The 22,459-nt window shown below is 43.9% G+C and overlaps 1 protein-coding gene across 6 annotated transcripts in view; it reads right to left on the reverse strand.

The window, feature by feature from the left end:
• Window positions 1–22,459, reverse strand: part of LOC123586716 (mitochondrial intermediate peptidase) — a 194,979-nt gene that overhangs the window by 91,504 nt on the left and 81,016 nt on the right. For 5 of the 6 annotated variants that reach the window (XM_045456167.1, XM_045456338.1, XM_045456460.1 and 2 more), the window contains exons 15-16: window positions 18,734–18,808; window positions 15,804–15,923 (exon numbers count right to left, since the gene is read on the reverse strand). In XM_045456167.1, the coding sequence (XP_045312123.1) occupies window positions 15,804–15,923; window positions 18,734–18,808 (195 nt within the window). Of the gene's footprint in view, window positions 1–4,702; window positions 5,228–15,803; window positions 15,924–18,733; window positions 18,809–22,459 lie in introns of all 6 variants that reach the window. The other variant, XR_006706993.1, reaches the window with a different exon arrangement.

Here is a 22,459-nt window from a genome sequence, read left to right on the forward strand (position 1 = left end):
GCACTTTGATGTGTTTTCTAACATTATGTATAATCAGGATGCAGGCTCTCAAATGATGTGCCGGTCTCTACTGACTCTGCTTCTATCGGTCCTGTGTTCACGGAGCTCGTGAACTCTGCTTATCATCTACACAGAACAAAAGGAGTCGTAGGCTGTAGATTAAAATTATGAACTACTTTTAGCTAACCACTCTGAGATGTCCCACCCTGAGAAAGAAAAGACAATAAGCTTCAGAGGTACTCATCACGAGCAAATACAGGATGTCGAAGTAATTCACGACACGGAATGAACAGCACGGTGTCAGTACTCGTTTCTTGGATCCAACCGCGCGCACTCTGGTTATGGGGGGGGATACCGTCCCTGGGGAAGCTGGCTGGAGGGCACATGAGAACTATGTTTGCCACTCACGAATATGTGGAATGAATATTATGAAGTTTTAATTCAAAATAAGAGGTTATTAAACATAATTAGGATTAAAGTGCCCTGTGGATTCTTAGGATCGGTGCCAGCAGACTAATCTGAGATAACTTCACCACGGTGACTGTGCTGATTCCTCACGATGGAGACAAACCCGCTCACGGCTGAATTCTCTTATTTAAAACGAGCCAGCTCAGCAGCGTCTAGCATTACTCTACTCATTTTCAATACTGTGCCTTTCTAAACTGTGGCCATCTATTATTCTCCAAAATCTTTTTGTACATTTCTTTGTTCACTTTAATTTAATCTCAATATAGGACTGGCTGAACATTTTGGAGAATATACTAAGTTTTAAGAGGGAAAACAGGTTGGAAAAAGTGGTTGTGAAACAAATGTAAACTACCGTTTGATTTATAGACCTCCACTGCTCTCGTTTAAAGGACTTAGCAGTGGGGAAGGGTTGTTTAGACTGTACTTGGGCTTAAGTGGAAAAAAGTGATTGCTGAAATTGTATAAATCATCTCAAATATTGTTTGATTTTAGCTTTTAAGAGTCTGAGTTTTCCTAAGTGTGCCGAGAAAGTTTGGTTGAGTTTTCACTCTCCATAAATCAGCAAGTATTTCAAAGCCTCCCCGAGACACATAAAAATATACACGTGTAAAAAGAATGACTACACCATCAGTAAGTTAAGAATCTGAAAATAACGCATATTAAAGCGAGCAATGAGCTGGGTCCTCGCTTCCGTCATTATTAAATATATAAAGAGGTGGAAAAGACACCAAGATAAGCTATTCTCACACGTCAATAACCACATATGGGCATGGAGAGAAGCTAGAAAGGCGCAAAGCCACCATAGCGCTACTCAAGCAACCAGCCGCGTCTTACCTCGGGGGGCCTCCGGCTGTCTTTCGGGAACAGGGATCACCCTCAAAGGTCACCGACAAAAGAAGGTGGCCCACACACGAGATTCCCATCTATTTTCATGGGTTCATTTGCCTTTCCTGTTACCCATCCTACATGCAAGTGATGCGATTTTCTTCCTCAAATGCCATTTTTGATCATTTAAATCCCTCCTTTTGAATAAAAAAGCCAACGCAGGGAACGCCGTCGATGGTACTGTCGTAGTGTCGTATGGTGACAGGAGCTACACTTGTGATGAGGACAGGGTCACGTACAAACGCGTTGAATCACTGTGTTGTCGTACACCCGAAACTAACGTAACATTCTGTGTCAACTACGTCCAAATTTTAAAAAAATGTCCCCTTTCAGTGATCACTTACTACACTCACAATACTAATAATGTTTAACATCTGTTTTGCATTTACTATGTGCCGGGCATTGGGCTAAGTGCTTTTGACAAATATTCTCTCACTCTTACGATAACCATAGTGGGTTCGATATCACCATCTTACAGATGAAGATCTGATGCTTAAGCCTGGCTCTAGGCCATCTGATCCTGAAGCCTCGCACCCACCTTATTCCTGCACCGTCTCCCAGGCAGAGTCAACCTGGCCCTCCACGGGGGAGACGCCTTCACTCAGACTCCTTCCCCTACACAGAACGTCAGCTGCGGACCTCCTACTTCCTCACGGAACCTTCTCACTCCTACCTTTGTAATCTGAAGATGTGACTATCCTGGAGTATTCTCTTCTCTGGCCCTCACACGCTCTGGCCCTCTTTCAAATCACAGGCGAAACCTAAAACATTTCGTTAAAACCATAAACCAAACAAGTATGCTCAACTTCCCTATTACCATTTAGCATTATTTTGAAAGTTCAGCCACCGCACCAGTCAAGGACACACGGACACATAAAAATTGGAAAGGGGCGGCAAAAGTATTACTTACGTGTGCTGCGGGATATGTATCTATATAAATATGTACCTGTATGTATATCTGTCTATATCCATATAGATGTAGATAAATAGATAAACATATATAGAAACATATCTGGAAAATCCCTAAAACCTGGTAAATAAGTATTGAAAACACTCAGTTGTTCATCAAGACTGTCAGCCACAAAAGTAAAAAACGAAAATAAAGAACTTCTATGTACCAATGGAGACTAGCTGGAAAAAGGTGCTGGGAGATATATAATATCCATTCACAACAGAAAAAAAATCTTAAAACAGGAATTCATGTAATAAGATACAGGAGGGACTTCCAGTAAGAATGTTATAAATGTGCAACACGGTGACGGGAATGGGTAGATGACGTAAAGAGAGGAACAAAGGCATCTCTATTAATAAACAACCAACAACAAACACCCAAACTTCCACAAATGATTATCCAGTCTGGGCAAGAACCCGTGAGATGGAAAGCCTAGAAACAAACCTTGTCGTGCAGGAAAACTTTGCATCTCACAGAGGGCATCTTTTCAAGTCAGTAGGGAAAAACGGGTTATTCAAAAACCAACTAGAGAAACGAAAGCCGGTTCCAATCTCAGCCCTTAACACTGCCACAAACTTAAACAGTCAAAGATTGAAACATGAAAAATAAAACCACAAGAGTACGAGAAGAAAATGTGGACAGAAAGTTGAATGCAGTTAGGCCAGAAAGCTCTCTTGAAGGCTGACAAAAAACTGAAAGAAAAGTCTAAAAGATTTAACTCAAAACAACATTTATTGCCATCAAGCTAAGTAACAGACATAAAACCTTCTAAGTGTTAAAAAAAAAAAAAAATCATAAAAGAAGCTGAAAGATAAATAACAAAATGGGAGGACAAAATTATGACAAACAGACTAAAAGGCTGACGACCCTATGAAAACGAGGAACAAAAAGATGAACGTGAAGACGGGAAAATGACAAAAATAGACAAAATTCAATTCCTACTGGATGGCAAGACACCACAGGGGAAGCTGTCGGTTTCACCGGTAATCAAAGAATTGCAAGAAGAAATAAATCAAAGTGTGTGTGGTCTATCAGATTGGCAAAAACTAAAATCAAATCCATAACTGGGGTCATCAAGGAAAAGCCATCTGGATTTTAACTTTGCGACGTGTACCAGAACATAAACTCTACAGGTATCTTCTAGCTACGCAATTTCACCCTGAGGGATTTATTTTAAGGCTACAATAGTCAAATGGACAAGACATACGCATCCATAGTTAACTGTAGTTCTTCTACAATATCGAAAACTGGGTTCAGAACCTTGAACAAGAGCTAGGGATAGGAGTTAGGGTTCTGGGGCACAGTCTCAGAGCCAAGAGGAGAAAGGGTGAATACCAGACGGAGCCTGGGAAAACGCAAGGGGCGGGCGCGGGGGTGGCCTCAGTTTGGCACATAGATAGGAGTCCAGCCTACTGTCTGCTCTGCACGTAGGATCAACACATTGTGCCTGGCACACAGCAAGAAAGGCCCTTGGAAGATGATGAACAAGAATGAGCCAAGTCTAAACTACGTTTTATCGAGGATTGAATTTAATCCTAGTAAAGACACCTGGGACTTCAAGGTGATCTGGGGAAGTAAGAGAATCACATTACGGACTCGGTTGCAAAGAAATCCATTCATTTTCATTTATTAACGTCCGTGTAACTTTTGTCCAGGTGAAGAACACACTTTCTCTCTCTTTTACGTTCTCTGCCATGGTACTTTCGCACGGTACCCTGCAGTGAAAAACTGCTCGGTGCTGTGAAGACGCTGGGCATCACCTCGAAAGTCATCTCTTTTAGAAGGTACCTTTTCCGGGACAAGAGAGTCTGTATTCCCAACCTCCAAGATCTCTCGAAGAAGGGAGGGGAAGTATTCAGGCTCAGGAGTGGTGAATTTTATATCCAGAACTCATGCCATGGGGAGAAGGAGCTTCTCTTCTGAACCTAATCCAGGCTCAGCCCTGCTTCTTCATCTCAGCTGGGCTCTGAGGAAAGGAAGGGCCATATGGTCGCTGACATTTCAATGGCCTTTATGTCTTCAATGGCACAGAAAGAACTGAATGAATGCCTGTGTCACCGGAAGCCAACTGAAGCTATGTGTGTCTGTGTGTGTGCACGTCTGCCCTTCCAACTTTACAAGGAGTCTGTGCTCCTTAAAGAAAAATCGGAATGAAAAATACAAAAAGGAAATTGACACTCACCCGTAATCCGTGACTGTGATAAACGGTTGTTAATGTGAAAGCTCCCTTCGGTTTTCAAAAGACAAAAATCACACTACCTATGATTTTATTAGATGCTTTTCACTAACCTGATATTAAGAATTCTTTGTGAACGTTAACAGCTGTATATTATTTCATCGTGTGGCCTCTATGAGTCAGGATATACTAAGTGACGATGACAGTAACATGAATCCTACCGTGTCAGTGGCTTCCAACAGCAAAGATCTGTTCCTTGGGCAGACGACACATCTGTCTCGGGGGAGCGGACTCCTCTCACGTCAGCAGCACTTAGGCACCCAGGCTTTGAGTCTCCACCACCCGGAAGGTCACTGGTTGCTGGGCCAACAGGGAGGAAATGTGGACAAGTGCGCAGGGGCTCTTACCTGCTGCAGCCCAGCAATGAGCCCCATCACTTCTGCCCGATTTCTTTGGCCAGATCAAGTCACGTGGCCACAACTAACTGCACAGAGCAATTCTACCACGTGTCAGAGATAGCGCAGTGCTAAGTGGGCAGGCCTAATGACAAGCACAGGGTACAATACGGTTTGCTTAACCTTTCCTCCAATGTTGGACTCCAATTTCTTGTAGATGTGCTAATTAGCAGGTGTCCAGCTTTACTGGGTTTTCTATGTATATCTTCAGAATAAATTCCTCAGCGCTACATTAATGGCTTTTGTAGACTTCCATGTTCTTGATCCCTCCTGCCAAACCCATTCCTCCTCCTAGAAACAAAAATAAAAATATCTACATCGGTGTATCAATACAATCACTAGTGTTGTCTTTTAATAGAATATGGAGTCATATGATAAGCGAACGTGTCATTTTGCTGTTATTTCCATTTGCATACTTTTGCGCGCCAGGAAAGTCAAACAATTTTTTGTAGATCTACATTAACTATTTGCATTGTCTTCTTTTGTGACTTCTATGCCTATTTTCCTTTGGGGGGAGTGTCGGGATTTTGTTGTTGTTGTTCTGCCCGTTTTTTATTTGTATTTGTATGCGCTCTTTATGCAGCAACAATATAAACCATTTGTCATTAAGTGTTGCAATTTTTGAAAACCAGTATGCTTGTCTGTGAATTTTATTCATGTTTCCTGAGAGAAATTAAAATTTTTGTGGTCAAATCCATTCATCTGTATTTTCATTTGTAATTTCTTCCATCTCTTTTTAACCTACTATCCTTCTCTAAACGGAAGAGAAGATAAGAGGAGCTAAGAGGAGGCAGATAAGATCTCACCCAGTCCGTTGGCTTTGATATAATCTATGTGTGGATAACTGCAAATCCCTATCCCCAGCACAGACCGCTCCTTTGAACTTTGGACTTGTATATCCACCAGCCTACGTGACAACTTCTCTTGCTTTACTAGTGGCATCTCATACTAGGTACTCCTAAAACTGGTTTCCTGATTGCCCCAAGGACCTAGCCTTCCCACAGTCTCCTCTCGACGTTAAAGGCAACGCTTTCCTTTTGGCCACTCGGGCCAAAACCCTTGCAATCACTCTTGACTCTTCTCCCTCTCTCATGCTCCAAATTCTATCTGACCTTTACCTGAAACCTTCGGATGGCTTCCTACTCATCCACATCCGAGCCAAAATCCTGACACAAAGGGGACATTCAAGCGGCCCATAAACATACAAAGAAGTGCCCGGAGTTCTTAGTCATGAGAAAAGTACACGTTAAAACCACAATGTGATATGGCTCCATCCTCCCAAAGTGGCTAAAAGTAAAAGGACTGACAATATCAAGTATTGGACAGGACGTGGAACAAACGGTGCATCCGAACATTGCCTGTTGGTGTGCAAACCCCGGAGAATTATTTTGAAAAACCGTTTGGCGAGAGCTGCAGTAAAGCTAAAGTATACCCCAAACGACTCCTAGCTACATACTCAACAGACATGAATGCTTGCGTCCATCAAAAGATATATACAGGACTATTCGCAGGAACTTTATGCACAATAACCCCAGAAGGGAAATAACTCAAATGTCAGTCAATAGTGGAACACATTAGTACACTGTGGCATATTAAAAATGGAATAGTTCGGGGCGCCTGGGTGGCTCAGTCGGTTAAGCGGCCGACTTCAGCTCAGGTCACCATCTCGCAGTCCGTGAGTTCGAGAGCCCCGCGTCGGGCTCTGTGCTGACGGCTCGGAGCCTGGAGCCTGTTTCAGATTCTTTGTCTCCCTCTCTCTGCCCCTCCCCCATTCATGCTCGGTCTCTGTCTCAAAAATAAACGTTTAAAAAAAAAAATGGAATACTTCAAAGCAATGGAAAAGAATAGGTCACTAAACCACGCAACAAGATGCATGGACCTCACAGACACGATGCCGTATAGAAGACGCTACGCTCAAAAGAGTACCTAACACACGGTGGTACTTAGCTCAGGTTCGAAACAGGCAAAGCTGGTGGTTACCTTGTGGGGAAGGTATATTGAAGGAATATTGACTGGCAGGTTGCAGGGGCCTCCGAAAAGCAGGTGCTGAAAACGGTGTATATCTTGACCTGGGTAGCAATGAGACAGGTATACACCGATGTAAGATTTCTTGGAGCTGTGTACTAAGATTTGTGTATCTCATGTAAGTTCCGCCTCAGTAAGACGGTAACAAAACAAAACGCCTTCTATTAACCTTTGTTGGGCACTACCATGCACAAGTGACCTGAAGGAATAATGAACGGATCAGAAATGGGCCCTGCTGCTATGTGAATGTCACTCCCCCCGGGAAGACAGAAAGTAATCAAATGACCTCGAGAAATCAGGAACCGGGATGATCGACACGCAGGGAAAGAACTGGGTTCTGTGAGGGTGGGCGACAGAGGAACCGGCGAGCTCTGGGGGAGTGACATTCCCAGCGGAGCAGAGTGAGAAGACAGGAGAACGTGCTCCAGGCAGAGGGAAGTGAGTGCCAAGAACCTGGAGCCAAAGAAAGGAGGCTGTGTTCAGCTGGACAAGGCTGGGCTGACCAGGCCCCGCGGGAACCCGTGGGCGACACAGGTCTTCGGCCTTTGGCTCAAGAGCAGTGGAAGGCACTGAGGGGTTTTAAGGGAAGGGGTGTTATAAGCGAATGTGCATTTAGAAAAGATCTCCCAGATAGCTGTGTGGATTTGAGAGAGGGAAAGTCGGTCAGGGGACACTCGTTAAGAGAACTGTAACTGCCCAGGCTAGCATCCACCCATCTGGGAGACAGGGCAGGAGACGCGGTGAGGGAAGGTCGTCACCGAGACTGCGGATTCGATGTATCTTTGTATCTCACAGAAGCGATTTCCACTCCAGGTCAGTATGTGAGAGACAACAGGAACACCAGGGACCCCTATGGACAGAGGCGGAGGGCCAGGGGGATGGGAGCACGGCCAGGGGGACGGGAGCACGGCCAGGGGGACGGGAGCACAGGAGGGACGTTACACATGGACCCTTTCACGTTTTTACATCTTACGGTTTTCAGGCATGTGCATATACTCCTACTCAAAATATAATTAAAACATAAAGTTAATATCACTCAAGGGGAGCCTTCCTTACCTTACTAATGTTGCCCTTGGCTTCTCTGTGGGTCACAAGGCACAGAGGTAAAAAGACATTGTAGCAAGCCCCTCTGGGTACTGTCATTCCATGAATAATAGTGAGGTCCCCGCGTCCTGCTCACAGCTCATATTTGCCATGGATGAGAACATAATTTACTTAGAGAATCACCAGAGAAGCCACTTCCTGAAACGTAAACTGCCTAAAATCTAAAAGACACATGTGCATCATTTAAAATATACAGTTTACTTGCTCTAGGAAAAGCTCCTAATATCCTGGATTTTCATTTCATTATATCTAACGCATGTAAATTTGCAGGGGGTTAAAAAAAAAAACAAAAAAAAAGTATAGCTCTATTCGTGAAAACCAAGACAAAAATGAAAGCCGGTGACTTGGCCCAAAGAGCTCTATTATAAAAACAGCCCGGGTAGTCCTATAATTTCCCCGTGTTTTAAATCAGTGAAATCTAGAGTTGCAGCTGTCCCACAGACTGAAACCATATAAATTTTTAGAAAATGAGTCAATCATGAGATTAAAGTTTCAATTTATAACACTTCTGTGTTTTAGTTACAAAGTCGTAAATAAATCTAGCATGACAGAGAAGGTAAATATTTTCTCAGTTGTTTATGCAGCCAAAGAGGAAAGGAATTTAACATGCAATTAACTACTTAGGTTTTTTTTTAGATACGCACCACATGGTCTTTGTATTCCAGATAAGCAAAAAATAAATATTGTTTTGTTTAATCTAACATTTGCTTAGCAACAACAAATACTCCAAACTAGTGTGATACCTGGCTAATACCTTCGCTTTCTGGAACTGTTTTTCCACTTGCAAAAGAGCTAGCACGTAAGAAAAGGGAGGAAATAGAACTGCTTCCCCAGGAAGAAGAAGAAAAAAAAACTAAATGGGAGGAATGAAGATTTTTATTAAATAAATGAGGTTGAAGTCTCTGGAGAGAGAATGATGGACTTTCAACCACTCGGGGGCTCTACTTCTATCGTTTTCAGGTAGTATTTTTTTTTTTCCCCCACATTAAAAAGAGAGACCTTTATGCCATTCTTTAAACCAACCTCTGAACAGGTGTGAGGTTAAGAATAGGTCGAAAGCAGCCCTCAGATTTCTAAATAAAGCCTCCCATATGATCAGTTTCTCTTATCGGCCTTACTTTAAAAGTAACTGGAAAAAAACGTGACTGCCATTTTAATCGAGATGGTAGAAATCACTTACGAGCGCTATTATTTCTTACCGTCATGACTTACCAGTTTTTCTAAAAATTAAAGCTTTTAAAATAAAATCATGAACACTTGAGTCTATGTGAGGTCACTAAGCTGTAATGTAATTTTAAATTAAAATTATGTAATCTCCTCTGGAAACTTCTGAAGTATACACTTAAAATTGGACATTTTTAAACATGATTTTTAATCTGGACGCACAAGTGTCAGCTATCCACAGGGATTTCTACACAAATATACCGACTCACTCACTTACTTATTTTGAAGAAAGAAGCCCTTCGAGACTGCCTATCAAGTAAACAGGAAAGAGAATGAACTCTAATGGCAATAAATCAGTCTCCACACCCAAACCGTGTGTAGCAAGGCCGTTTTCTCATTGTGTTTCTGCTTATTTTTCTTCTTTTTGAGACTTAAAAAAAAAAAAAAAAAAAAACTCCATACAGTAAAATAAACACGGTAAAAGTACTCTCAAAATCTCTCTGCACTCTCCCACTATGTTGATTTCATGTCCTTCCCCATGGTTAACAGGTCAGTTTGAAAGTCCGTCTGGGATGAGCCCGCTGTGTGAACAAGTGGGTTTACCACTGCTTGCACACCATCTCCCAACTGGTAAATTACAGGTTACTTTCCATTGTCATGACATCAGCAATGTCAGGGTAAGAATTGGCTCTAGAAATTGAGCAATTTCAGGAAGGGAAGCCCTCAAATTACACATAAACTGTATGCTAAAAGTTCATTTATTAGTCTGTTTATTTGGGAATGCAGAACACACACCCAAATTAGATGTTCTATAAAGCATGTTCTAAGCTACTACAGTCAACGTAACCCTAAAATAATAGAAAAGAGCAGAGCATTATATTGTTTTAATAGTAGCAGAAACGGAAAATAGTACGTTTAAAATTTTGGTTTTTGCTGGTACTTGAAAAAAAAGCTGTTCAGGGTCGGCGGGGTGGGGGGGGGGGGTCTGGGTGGCTCAGCCGGTTAAGCGTACGACTTCAGCTCAGGGCATTGTCCCACAGGTCGTGAGTTCCAGCCCTGCATCGGGCTCTGTGCTGACAACTCAGAGCCTGGAGCCTGCTTTGGATTCTGTGTCTCCCTCTCTCTCTGGCCCTCCTCCACTTGTGCTCTGTCTCTCTCTCTCTCTCTCTCTCTCTCAAAAATAAACAAACATTAGAAAAAAAAAAGCTGTTCCAATTAGAAGATCTTATCCAACCACACTGGCTGATCCACTGTGCCCATGCTTAAATATTCCCCTCAGTTGTCTTCTAAATTTCCCTTCATCTTACTCAGCAAATTCTCCCTGCTCAGTGCAGTCTGTGATCATAGCTTATAGTTCCATCTGTATCTGTATTTTAACTAAAAATTAATTTTAACTAAAACTAATTTTAACTAAATTTTTTTTTATTTTAGAAAGAGAGAGGGCAAGCAAGGGAGGGGCAGAGAGAAACGGAGAATTTCAAGCAGGCTCTGTGCTGTCAGTGCAGAGCCCGACATGGGACTAGAACTCATGAAACTATGAGAAAATGACCTGAGCCAAAATCAAGAGTCAGACGCTTAACTGAGCCACCCAGGCACCCCCCTAAAATTTTTTTTGAGAGAGAGAGAGAGAGAGAGCATGAGCAGAGGAGAGGGGCAGAGGGAGGGGGGAGGGAGGGGGGAGGGAGGGAGAGAGGCAGGAGGGGAGTGGGGAGAGAGACAGAGAGAGAGAGAGAGGGAGGGAGGGAGGGAATATCTTAGGCTCCACGGTCAGCCTGGAGCCTGATATGGGACTCGATCCCTTGACCCTGGGATCATGACCTGAGCCAAAATCAAGAGTTGGATGCTCAACTGACTGAGCCACCCAGGCGTCCTTTCTTTTCACATTCTTTGTTGGTGTTTGTTCTAACAAGAATAGTGAGCGGATATCAACATGTCATTCAATCCCAGTAAGTGCTTTCCTAGAATAAGTCTTGTATATTTTAGCTTTATTCAAGACAGCAAACTTTAAATTATGAATGGACAAGAAAGACAATCTCCTCAGATATACTTATTGTGACGTTTTCAGGTGCTCAGGACTTTCTTATTCTGTACTCATCACTGTTTTCAACATGAGGTGGTAAAGGACAAAGAAGGCCTCACTGGCGGCAAGATTTATTCAGAGAATTCTTTTATTCCCAGGATAGCTGCGTGTGAGACACGGCTTCACCAACAAAGTCCACAAAGGTAGTTCAACCGAGCGAGATACAAATGAGTCGTTAACAAATCTTGGAAAACTGCGGTCTGTCAGCAGAGTCAGTTGTTCATGCTTTGAACTTGAAAAGTACTCACAAGGACAGAAATGAACGGTCACAAGGCTAGAGATAGGTTTTGACCCAGACGCTCCCAGACATGACTGCCTCTCAACTGCTTCAGAGGGATGAGCGACAGTGTAAAAACATAAACTTGGAATCCTATAAAAACAAAAATGCAGCATCTTCCACTCTCTGAGTAAATAATGCAGGTGATACACAATCATCTGGGAACAGAATGTTCTGAGAAGAGATGGTCATTAATATCAAAACCAAACATCAGGCTCCGAATAGTACAAGACTAGTCCGTTGGATACGCTGTAAAACTGCTCTCTGTTTACAACCAGCTTTTGGGCCCCTAGCAAACTACTGTTAGAATAGCAAGAAAATTACAAATCACATTTGTCTATACATTATATACAGCACTAGAGCTAGGTCATAAGTATCAATAAACTGCTGACGTAATAAGTCTATTCACTCGAAAAATAAGCACCCATTATTTATTGCGGGATACGGCTGGAGCTGCCCGTGTTCCATAGTCGCGTTATCAGAAGAGCAGAGTTTGCCAAAACATGATCTACACGGGGCTAATGTCTAGAAATGAACCAGGCAGAGTTCTGTGGTCATTAGTAAGCTTTCAAACAAAGCACGAGAGACTCAATGTTCATTAGCACATCACAGATCCTGAGAAGCCCACTCAACATTATTTAAACAAGTATTCCTCAAACGTAGCTGATGGGACACTTTATTCTCAAGGTATTAATGCGCTTGGAGAGACACTAGTACAGACACATACATAATCACCGTCTAAAAGTTTAGACCACATTACATGCATATAATCTGTGCAGTTCTATCGATATTATGAATACTCTGTAGGTTGGTGTTCAAATTATATTCTCCTGTTCTCATGGTTTCATTGGAGGGAATAAAAGGATTCACTGCAGTGAAATATCCCTAGAGATAAGTCTGTAGGGAAACCATCCCTCTTCCAGCCTGCATGGCGGGATGCTCTCAAGTCCCCCTCCCGGGTCAATGCTCGTGACGAACTCACACTCATTCTCCACCCCCTGACCTCCGCGTCCAGCCGACCACTGCGCCTCATGGAGCCTGCCTTCTACACTGTTCTCACACCCATTTCAATCTTTCCACCTCCACAGCCACTTCCCTGGTTCGAGCTACCCACTCTACCCCAGCACCTGAATAATTTCCCAACTGCTCCCCCTAAATCCATTCTTTACCACATATGGCACAGCCAAAATAACCTCTTAACGTAGAGAAATCTCTTCCACATACCAATTTTCTACTATTTCTATAAACTACTAAGATAAGGAGAATGACAAAACTATCAAGGTTATATGCACTATCAGTTTAAGAAACAAGACACTTCCAGGACGTGTATAATCCCATTCCTTGTTCCAGAGGTTAGCACCCTCTGAATTTTGTGTTTACTATTCCTTCACTTTTCGTTAGAGTTTTACTGCTTATGTGTTTACCTGTGAGAAGTCCATTATCTGTGCCCCTCAGTTTCAGCTGCATGAATTCCAGACAATGAATATGGCACAAATTATTTATCCATTTTTTCCACTGACAGTCACTTGGGTTCTTTCCCGAATCCCACCTCTTCCTTTTTTTCCCCTTTACAAACAGTGCTGTTATAAACCTTCCAGTTATTATTATTTTTTTATGTTTCAAGGTTTTTGTTTTTTTTAACGATTATTTATTTTTGAGAGAGAGACAGAGTGTGAGTGGGGGAAGGGCAGAGAGAGAGGGAGACACAGAATCTGAAGCAGGCTCCAGGCCCCGAGCTGTCAGCACAGAGCCCAATGGGGGGCTCGAACCCACGAGCCGTGAGATCATGACCTGAGCCGAACTGAGATCACGAACTGAGCCATATAACCGACTGAGCCACCCAGGCACCCTTAATGTTCCAAGTTTTTATTAAATTCTAGTTAGTTAACAGGAGTAGAATTTAGTGATTTATCACTTACATATAACACCCAGTGCTCATCGTAAGTGCCCTCCTTAATGTCCATCACCCATTTAGCCCCTCCTCCTCCCACCTCACCTCCAGTAACTCTCAGTTTGTTCTCTATAGTTAAGAGTATCTTCGGGGCGCCTGGGTGGCTCAGTCAGTTGAGTGTCTGACTCTTGGTATTGGCTCAGATCATGACCTCATGGTTTGTCGGATTCTCTCTCTCTCCTTCTGTCCCTTTCCCTGTTCATGTTCTCTCCCTGTCTAAAATAAAATTTAAAAACAAAACAAAACACAAACAAACAAACAAACAAAATACAATTTACTCAAAAAGCCATAGCTACTGCCAATGAACAAGGGAGACAATCCCAGTGAAGAGATAAGTCTCTGTATTTTCTCAAAAGGAACTAGGACAAGGATAATGGGCTTAATAACATCATCCTTTCTTTTAAATTCAAACAATTTACTGATAGTTGATTCAGAATTTGTTTGCCACTGTGACTTCATCTTTGTATATTTCATTATTACGCAGAGGAATCTGGACGGTAGGGAAGTTTGGGTTCTCTTCTAAGGACAGGTACAGCTACGTCACCATACAACTGGAGATAAAGAAAGGCAGAGGAAGCAGCTCGGCCAAGCTCAAGTTCTGCAGCTTTAGAAAGCTTCCCGCTTCCTAATTTTTGCCTTCCTATGATTTAATCACTTACTGATCACGTTATAACTACATGGAGTTCACATCACATCCATCTGTAAACTAAGCAAAGAATAGGGCGCCTGGGTGGCTCAGTCGGTTAAGCACCTGACTCTTGGTTTCAGCTCAGGTCATGATCTCATGGTTCGTGAGTTCAAGACCAGTGTTGGGCTCTGAGCTGCTGACAGTGCAAAGCCTGCTTAGGATTCTCTCTCTCTCTCTCTCTCTCTCTCCCTCCCTCCCTCCCTCCCCCCCCCCCCTCTCTCCCCCTCACCCCCACTGTCTCTGCCCCTCCCCTGCTTGTGCACACTGTTTCAAAATAAACCAACTATAAAAAATAAATAAAACTAAGCAAAGACTAAAAAATGAGCACAAAAAACACACGAGCACAACAGCACATGAATGAGGCAGTGTTCTGCAAACTGGAAAAAGCTATTAAATCTAGGCAATTGTTATGGTTTGTCCCACTGATGAATATTCTCATTGCCACAAATTTTCACTAACACAGACAATCCAGGGCTCAATAATACACAGCATTAGAACAGTAAATTACACATAAAGTCAAAAACAGGTACGTAGTATGCCTAGCATTATATACTGGAGCAGATGATTAAGCGTCCAGATGACCAAAACTATTGATAAGAAGTATTATGATGATAAAATACGCTATTACTTTACTTGTGTGGTAAATTCGAGTGTCAGGACCTGAACATCCCCTGGACAATTACGGTTCACAGACGAGCCTCTTAGCACGGGTGCTGGCACCCAATACCGTAACAACACGTGTTCGGCATTGTACAGATCACAGAGCGCCTCCAAATGTGCTCTCTATCAGACTGGCTAAGCCGGGACGATCTAAACCAGGCCCTCCCGGCAGCCACCGCCCCACCTAGTCAGGGCAGCCCGCCTGAGGACGAAATGAACCCCAAGAAGGACAAGCCTGAGAAATGGAAAGAAAGAGGAACTTTTCGAACGGTATTTTATAAGCACTAACCAGATCCAACTTACCTGAAACCAGATATACCCTTGTATCTTTCAGTGATGAGATTCCATAAAGCCTCTTTTCTGCCTAAGCACTATGAGAGTGAAATCAGAGGTTCTCTTGCAAAGCAGCCAGCTGGAGTCTGGCAGCGCGTTCTCAATAAATGGTAACAATACCCCTGCCTTCTATGCTGACAGACCACACTAAATGAGAGAAGATACGCAAAACCTCTATCATAATCCCTGATGCAAACAAGGTACTCAATAAATGTCAATTCCCTTTGCAGTGAAAATGATTAGGGGCTGATAATCACATTCATCTCGTATCGCTAACCATTCTTCTCATTGTAGGAAAATGACAAAAAAGAACTATAGACTAACTCCAATGACCTTTTTCACCGCTTACCTTCCCAGGCATCCAGAAACACATTGCTAGCAGGAAGAAAATAAGCATTATAAATGGATGGCTAGAGATATTAAATGAGCCAGGCAATTGCTAGCATTTGCCCCATACAAAACCTCGGCATAAATGTAGCGATTTCAGGTTCTGCAAGGGGTAAGGGACCACAACCTACTCCCTCTGACGGAGACACTCGCTGAACCATTTGATGGCACACGGCAGGATCAAAACGCGAGACTCACGGTATTTGGAACGTATGGTAAGCCATAAAATTTCTCCTGGGTTTCCCTGAGAATGTCTGTGGTCGATGCCGTCAGGGGGTGCTTCCCATGGTAGATCTGATCCAGGGCGGCATAAAAGACCTAAGCAAGATGAAAACGTCCACTTAGTTCTGGCAGTCCAGCCTTACATCTAAGACGCAATGGGCCAAAGGTGTTAGAAGTGTACCAGAATAAGAAGTACATGTAAGTTACGTATACGTAACATTCACAGATATAAACGTATATGGCTTGAAATGTAATTTGAACCACAATTCAGACCATGCTAATGATGAAAAGGAAAGCTGTCATCCTTTTCGTGATGAAGGATATTAAAATTTTTTGAACTGTATCTATAAGGTACTCTTTACGTACAACGTAATAAATTAAATTTGTGACCACAAAACTGGACGTTGGCCCATTGCTATCTATAGATATACGCAAAGTATATGGTTGGAAATAGGAGAAGAATAATAAAGTTACAACTTGTGACCCTCTGGATCTAATACATCCTGCGTGGTTTCTTCCTGGAATCCTGATATATCTAAAATGAGAGAAATGAAATGGTCCGAATCCACGTTTTGTGACGAGAAGGGACGGAACGTTAAACAGATGGGGCGAGGTGAAGGAAGAACGACTCTCTTGCGACGGGTGAGTAGGGACGTTACAAAGAATTCTGGCGCAGCTGTTGGGGAGTCTGGAGCCCGGGTCCAGCCAGCTCCCACACCTGGTGTCAGCAGATACCAAGAAAACAGCTGCTGTGCACGGGCAGTTCTGGCCGACGAGGTGACCGGGAGAGAAGGCTCCCTCACCTCTGAGTGGAGGACACAGGCCATCGAAACACGACAGGAGAAGAAAGCGTTAGTTTGCACGTGAAATCGGCAGCTCACAAAGTTCCGAAAAACTAAACTTCACGTAGAAAACCTAACGTAAAGATAAAAGTGCTTTCTCCCCGGGACATCTGGCTCGAATACTAGTGTTTGCGTGGAGTTCACCTGAAGCAAGAAAGGAGAAAAGGCTTGATTTTAAAGGAAAAAATTCTGACACGCAATTATGTTTCTGATATGTATCTTTCTGACTTGAAAACGGAATTTGCAGAGAATGTGCAGCTGTTGACTTAAAAGAACGGAGGATTAGTTTGGATAAAAGAAAAAATTTAAATGACCTCCAGCTTTTGGCTTCCTCTAGATATAGAATTATGGTTCCAAATTATAAGTCAAGCTTAAACCTCCCCTAGAAAAATCTAGACAACTCCTAAATATAAATATTGCTTCACTCTAAGTGGTAATCTAAGCATATAGCTAACTACAGCTCTTTCCATTCGATATTCTATAATGAGTGATCATGCAGAGAGAAATCAGAGGAGCCTAAATTACTCACCCACGTCTTGTCCATATTCCAACAGAATAAATTATCAGGAATCGAAAGTTAAATTCTAACCTCCACTAAGGTGTGAGGGGTTTTTTTGGCCTCAATCTACAAACAAATCTGAATTCAGAAGGTTCATTCCTACAGCTAGGCCTTCCACACGCGAAAGGCGTAAGCACGGAACGACTTTTTTTAATGACAAAAGCAGAGCAAGATAAACGCAATGTGCGTGTGTCTCACCCTAATCTGCTGCTCACCAGACAATTTGAGTGATGAGTCTACCTGCCTACCCAGCGAGTCATGCTCTCCTGGGACCAAGAACCTCAGAGCCACAGAAAAAACAGGAGCCCATTTTTAAAACAATGTGCAACAGAAAAAAAAAAAAAAAGAAAGAAAGAAAACTGCAATTTTCAGAACACTGTGTATGCCTCCCTAGACACCAGACCCAGTTCATTTCCTTTCCAGCCTCGTGTGTCTGCAGCGCACAAGGGGACTGCTGCGGGACAGGAAAGCCTGCAGGGGCAGCTGTCTGGCAAGCACTTGCCTCCCTCTCTTCTCTCTCTCTTCCTCTGCGTCTCTCGGTGGGGGTTACTCTCTTTGGAGGGTGGAAGGAGGGAAAGGTTGGTTTTCCTTTTGAAAGAAAACCCTTGGAACAATTACTCAGAAAGAAAGCCACAAGGACAGAGCTTCCACTATAGACATCGGCAAATCAAAAGACTTGAAGTTGAGTAACGCAGAAATTTTCAAATAACTTGAAAATGTTTCGAATAACGCAGAAATCCTTTTAAAATTATACTGATAGGCATGGGCATTAGCGTAAGTTCAAGTGTAAGGCCATGGTTTTCTCGATAGCATGCATTTTCTTCGAATGTATATTTGAAAGTGCAACATAAACAGAGTTCATAAAGGCTGAATTCTACAAAGCCATAAAGCAATTAAATGGTGCCCGCACTTTGAAATAGGTAGCTGGACCATTATAAAAGCGAACACTGCCTGACGTGAAAGACAGGTGTTTGGGTTGTGTTTATAGAATTCTCCAGATCTGATGAAGAGCAAGAATGCGATAAACACTCCGAGCAATTAAAGTAACCTGAACATCTGGTATCGTGTAGACCTGACATCCAGATGGTTCATAAAATTTTTCTAGTTTCTATCTGGAAACCGAGAAGACTGCCTTTGAATATTATCTAAAACTAACAATCCTCACTGTTTAAACTTCACGTCAAAACCACAAATTTTTAAAAAGACAAAGTGACTAAAAACGTAACTTGCAGGCTGAAATGTAGGAGTTAGAAGAAGTCACGTGACTCCTCCGCGCTTTGACTTTCCCGGCTGAAACTGGGAAATAAACTTATTCAACGTCCATTTCCCAAGGACGGTGCGAGGCCTGAATGAGTCGGTTTTGGTCAAGTTCTTTGAACTCAGGTGAAAGATGTGTCAGAAGCATAATTATTATAATCAAGGTGGAGCGCTGGCAAGAATTTAAAGTTACATATTTATTTTGAATAACTGCTCTGGAAAACGTGAGAACAAAGGGACATACATACCTGAAGTTGCATATCGGCTGCAGCACCCACCTTTTTGGACTCACAAAGCCGAGACACCATATTTTTGGGCAGTGACTTGAAAAACAAAAGAACACACGTGTGAGTCAATTGCTTCCTAAGTCACCGCACTGGCTGCTTATCAGGCAAGAGAGTTAAAAATGACATCAGACCCAAAAATTCATAGAATTTAATCGCAGTGGCTGTCAAATTAAGGTCTGTACACGCAAAGACAGCACCGTAGGCCAAAAGCGTGGTAGTGTCGACCTCTGAACATCTATTGAAAGCCTTAGTAAAAGCCGATGCTTCTTCCGTACCGCTGTTACCAGTGGAAGCCTGTCCAAGCGCTCTGTTGGCTCTTAAGTGCGTACAATAATGGATGACAGGAATGAAAGAGTGAAGTGTCAAAAAACAGACGACGATTCTCGGGTGTCGGCCTGCAGTGAAGCTGACTGGCTGTCCCAACAAATGACCATGACGGTGAACTGCACATTCTCTTATTTTCCCGCCCGAGAGAGGTGCAGAACTGGGAAGCTCAGTGTCATGGCCCTGTCTGCTTTGGGGCTCCCTGCCTGAGACCGATTAGGCCTCATCACACAGCACCACATACTCACGTTGAAATAAAATAACAATCTGGTCGAGGAAGCACGTCGGTCAACTGGCTCTACTTGAAAGTCACTAATGTTGACGTTTCCTGAAAAAGGTGACCACTCTGTGCAACTCTACTTATAATCTAAGTGACGCGAGGAGCCTCCCTACAGAGAAACACATCAGGGAGGCAGAAGGAGGGTTACCAGCACTCCAGCTGTGCACGTGACCCACCGAAGGAGGACAATGGGAGCGGTCTGCTGGCAGGGGCACCGGGCACGGCGATTTAGGGGTGTGTATCTCCTCGGAGTGCCCGCCCCACGGCAGATGCTCAGTAAATCTTTCCGGAAGAAATGAACGAACACGAGAACAATCATTTAAAAGGGCTCCTTGACTGAAAGACTACACCAGGACGTGACGGAGGCTCAGACAACAAAGCCTGTTCTCTCCTCTTTCTGTTTGGCCGTAAGAAAGGCAAACAAGGCAAGAGAAAGAAAAGAAAAAAGGAAAGTTTAAGGCTGTAGAGCACACATTCCAGTGCAGGTGAAAGGCCCGGGGCTTTCTCACACCAGGGGCGGCCATCCTGAGTGAAACAAAAATTTCCTCAGACGGGATTTTAAAAGGTCAAGACTCAGTTAAGTCATCTATGCCAAGAACTCGTACCAGAACGTTCAGGTTTCCCTAAACCCTTACTTTACGTGATACCTTCCGCTGACGGGACTTGCGCTACACTTGGGTTTTTTATGACTCACAAAGCTTTAAGAGTTTTGTTTCCATTCTCGAAAAGTCTATGTGGCAGGATGGCATTTTCTCATTTACCCAAAAATGAAGACTACTGTGGACGAGCACTGTATCAGGCATCGGGGACACAAAAGGGCCACCAGACAGGGCCCCGGCCCCGCAAGCTTCACAAGCTGGCATTACCCACGGAGGCACAATTTTTAGGAGTCGCCGACTGGTGTGAGCGCTAAGATGGAAAAAGCATGCAGGTCGGTATGAGAAAACAGCGCAGACAGGCTTAGATGAGGAACTCAGGTAGAGGTGCAATGTGCAAAACGAGCGGGCATTAACGAGACAAGGGATGGGCGGCCGGGAGCAAGGAGCATCCCAGGCAGAGAAGAGGAGGGCTGCCGGCAGGCGGCGAAAGGGCCGTGGGCAGGAAAAGCGGGTCCCACCGGGCTGGAGAGGCAGGCAGGAGCCAAGCGGGGACACTGGTCTCCACCCTCGGGAGTCCTCGGGGTAAGCCGCTGGGGAGTTTAAAGCAAAGGAGTCACAAGGTCAGGTTTGTGTTGCTGAAAGATCCCTTTGGCTGCAGAGGAGACACTGGATAGGAGGGCGGAAACGGATCAGGAAAAAACAGGAGGCTCTAGTTAGTGCCCCAGTGACGCACGTCAGCAACCTAAGCAACTGCCGGAATGACAGGGGCAGGGGCACCGCTCTAGAGGCTTGAGCTGAGTGGGAGGTGAGACCCAGAGACGGTGAATACATATGACCCAGCACTGTCTCCAGAAGTGTGCAGAGAGGAGCAGGGTGAGGGCAGTGGGGGCAGAGGGGAGGAAGCTTTTGTTTGAGGTTGGGAAATGCACAAGCAGGCTCAAGACAGGCTGGAGGTAATGAGGCCTAGAGGGACACAAACTGGAGAAGAGGCCCTGGGAGCCTGAGGTTCTTGAAAAAGAAGGGGACGCTGCACAGACCACAGGCGAGAGGCCGCTCGGGTGTAGGGCTCCCTGGATGGGCGTCTCCTAGGGGACGAGGTGGATTCTGAGGCTTAAGGAAGTTAGAGAAAGTTGGGGAGAGTGCTCCACCGAATCATCAGCCCTGGGGGAGCTCTGGGATCGCAATGGGGCCTGGGGTGCGGCAGCACCGGGGATGGGGGAGTGGACGGTGGACGAGGAGGAGCATCCAGTGAGCAGTGGGAGACGCAGGGGTGGCAAGGCCCATGGCGGGGTGTCCCCGCTGGAGGGGGAATGGGGAAACGAGCCGGGGGTCCCACAGCAGGCCAGGCAACTTTGAAAGGTTTACTCCTTCTGCTCTCTAGACAACGATATGGAAATGCCAAGTACTGGATCCCAGACCCAAACCCAACATACCCCTTTCCGTTCGGAAGTCTTGACAGGCCAACCCCTCGGGGACAAACCCACATAGAAATGGCACACGTTAAAGGAACACATTTAACGAGGCTTAATTCTTTCCTTGTCGGGTTTACAATAAAACAAAAGATGCAAAGAAAGACACCACGTAAGAACAAGGACAGCTAAAAACAGTTCATCAAAACTTATGTAGTAAAAAGGAGACACGTGCGCTGCTGTAGTGACACAAAAAGTCACCGCTTGAGGAAGTGAGTACCATTGCTGGTGAAGGTGACATGGGACCTGCGGGTTACTTTTTGCCGCTTCCCGTGTATCTGCGATTATTTCAAAATCAAGGGATAGGTCCAAACAAACCTCCCAACATTATGTCTTCAAGGCCCACTCTACACTCCGTAGTAAATTCAAGGAACGTTTTACCAAAAATATAAGTAGAAGTTACGTACGATGGGGGTAGACTGGTTCAAAGAAAAGAATCATAAATCCACCAAGGCGCAAATTAAATAGTATGTTTATAGCACGTGAGGTGTCAACAGATTTTTTAAAAACCTAGTTTGGGGGACTAGGGATTCCCTCGTAAGGAGCACTGGGTACTGGACGGGAGTGCTGAATCACTGTTTCGTACACCTGAAACTCATACTACACTGTACCCTAACCAAGTGGAATTTGAATAGAAACTTAAAAACAAATAAAAATCTAGTGTGGCTCTTGATCAATGGATTTTGGCTCTTCGTCTATGGAAATTAATCAGCGCATTTCAGCGGCTGGAATGGACGTAAGCTTGTCACCGCTGCTGTATCTCCCACAGTTTCAGTTCAGACCTCCACACCAAAGTGGCTATCACAATAAAGCCAGTTAAGTGAATTCTGGGGTTTCCCGGTGCATACAAAAGTTACATTTATACTATGCTGTAGCCCATTGAGTGGGCAATACCATTATGCCTAAAAAAACCAAAACAAAATATATACACCTTAATTAAAAAATACTTCATTACTAAAATATGCTAACCATCCTCTAAGCTTTCGGTGAGTTGTAATCACCGATCACAACTCAC

This window comes from Leopardus geoffroyi, chromosome A1, assembly GCF_018350155.1.
Source record: "Leopardus geoffroyi isolate Oge1 chromosome A1, O.geoffroyi_Oge1_pat1.0, whole genome shotgun sequence".
Taxonomy (NCBI): Eukaryota; Metazoa; Chordata; class Mammalia; order Carnivora; family Felidae; genus Leopardus; species Leopardus geoffroyi.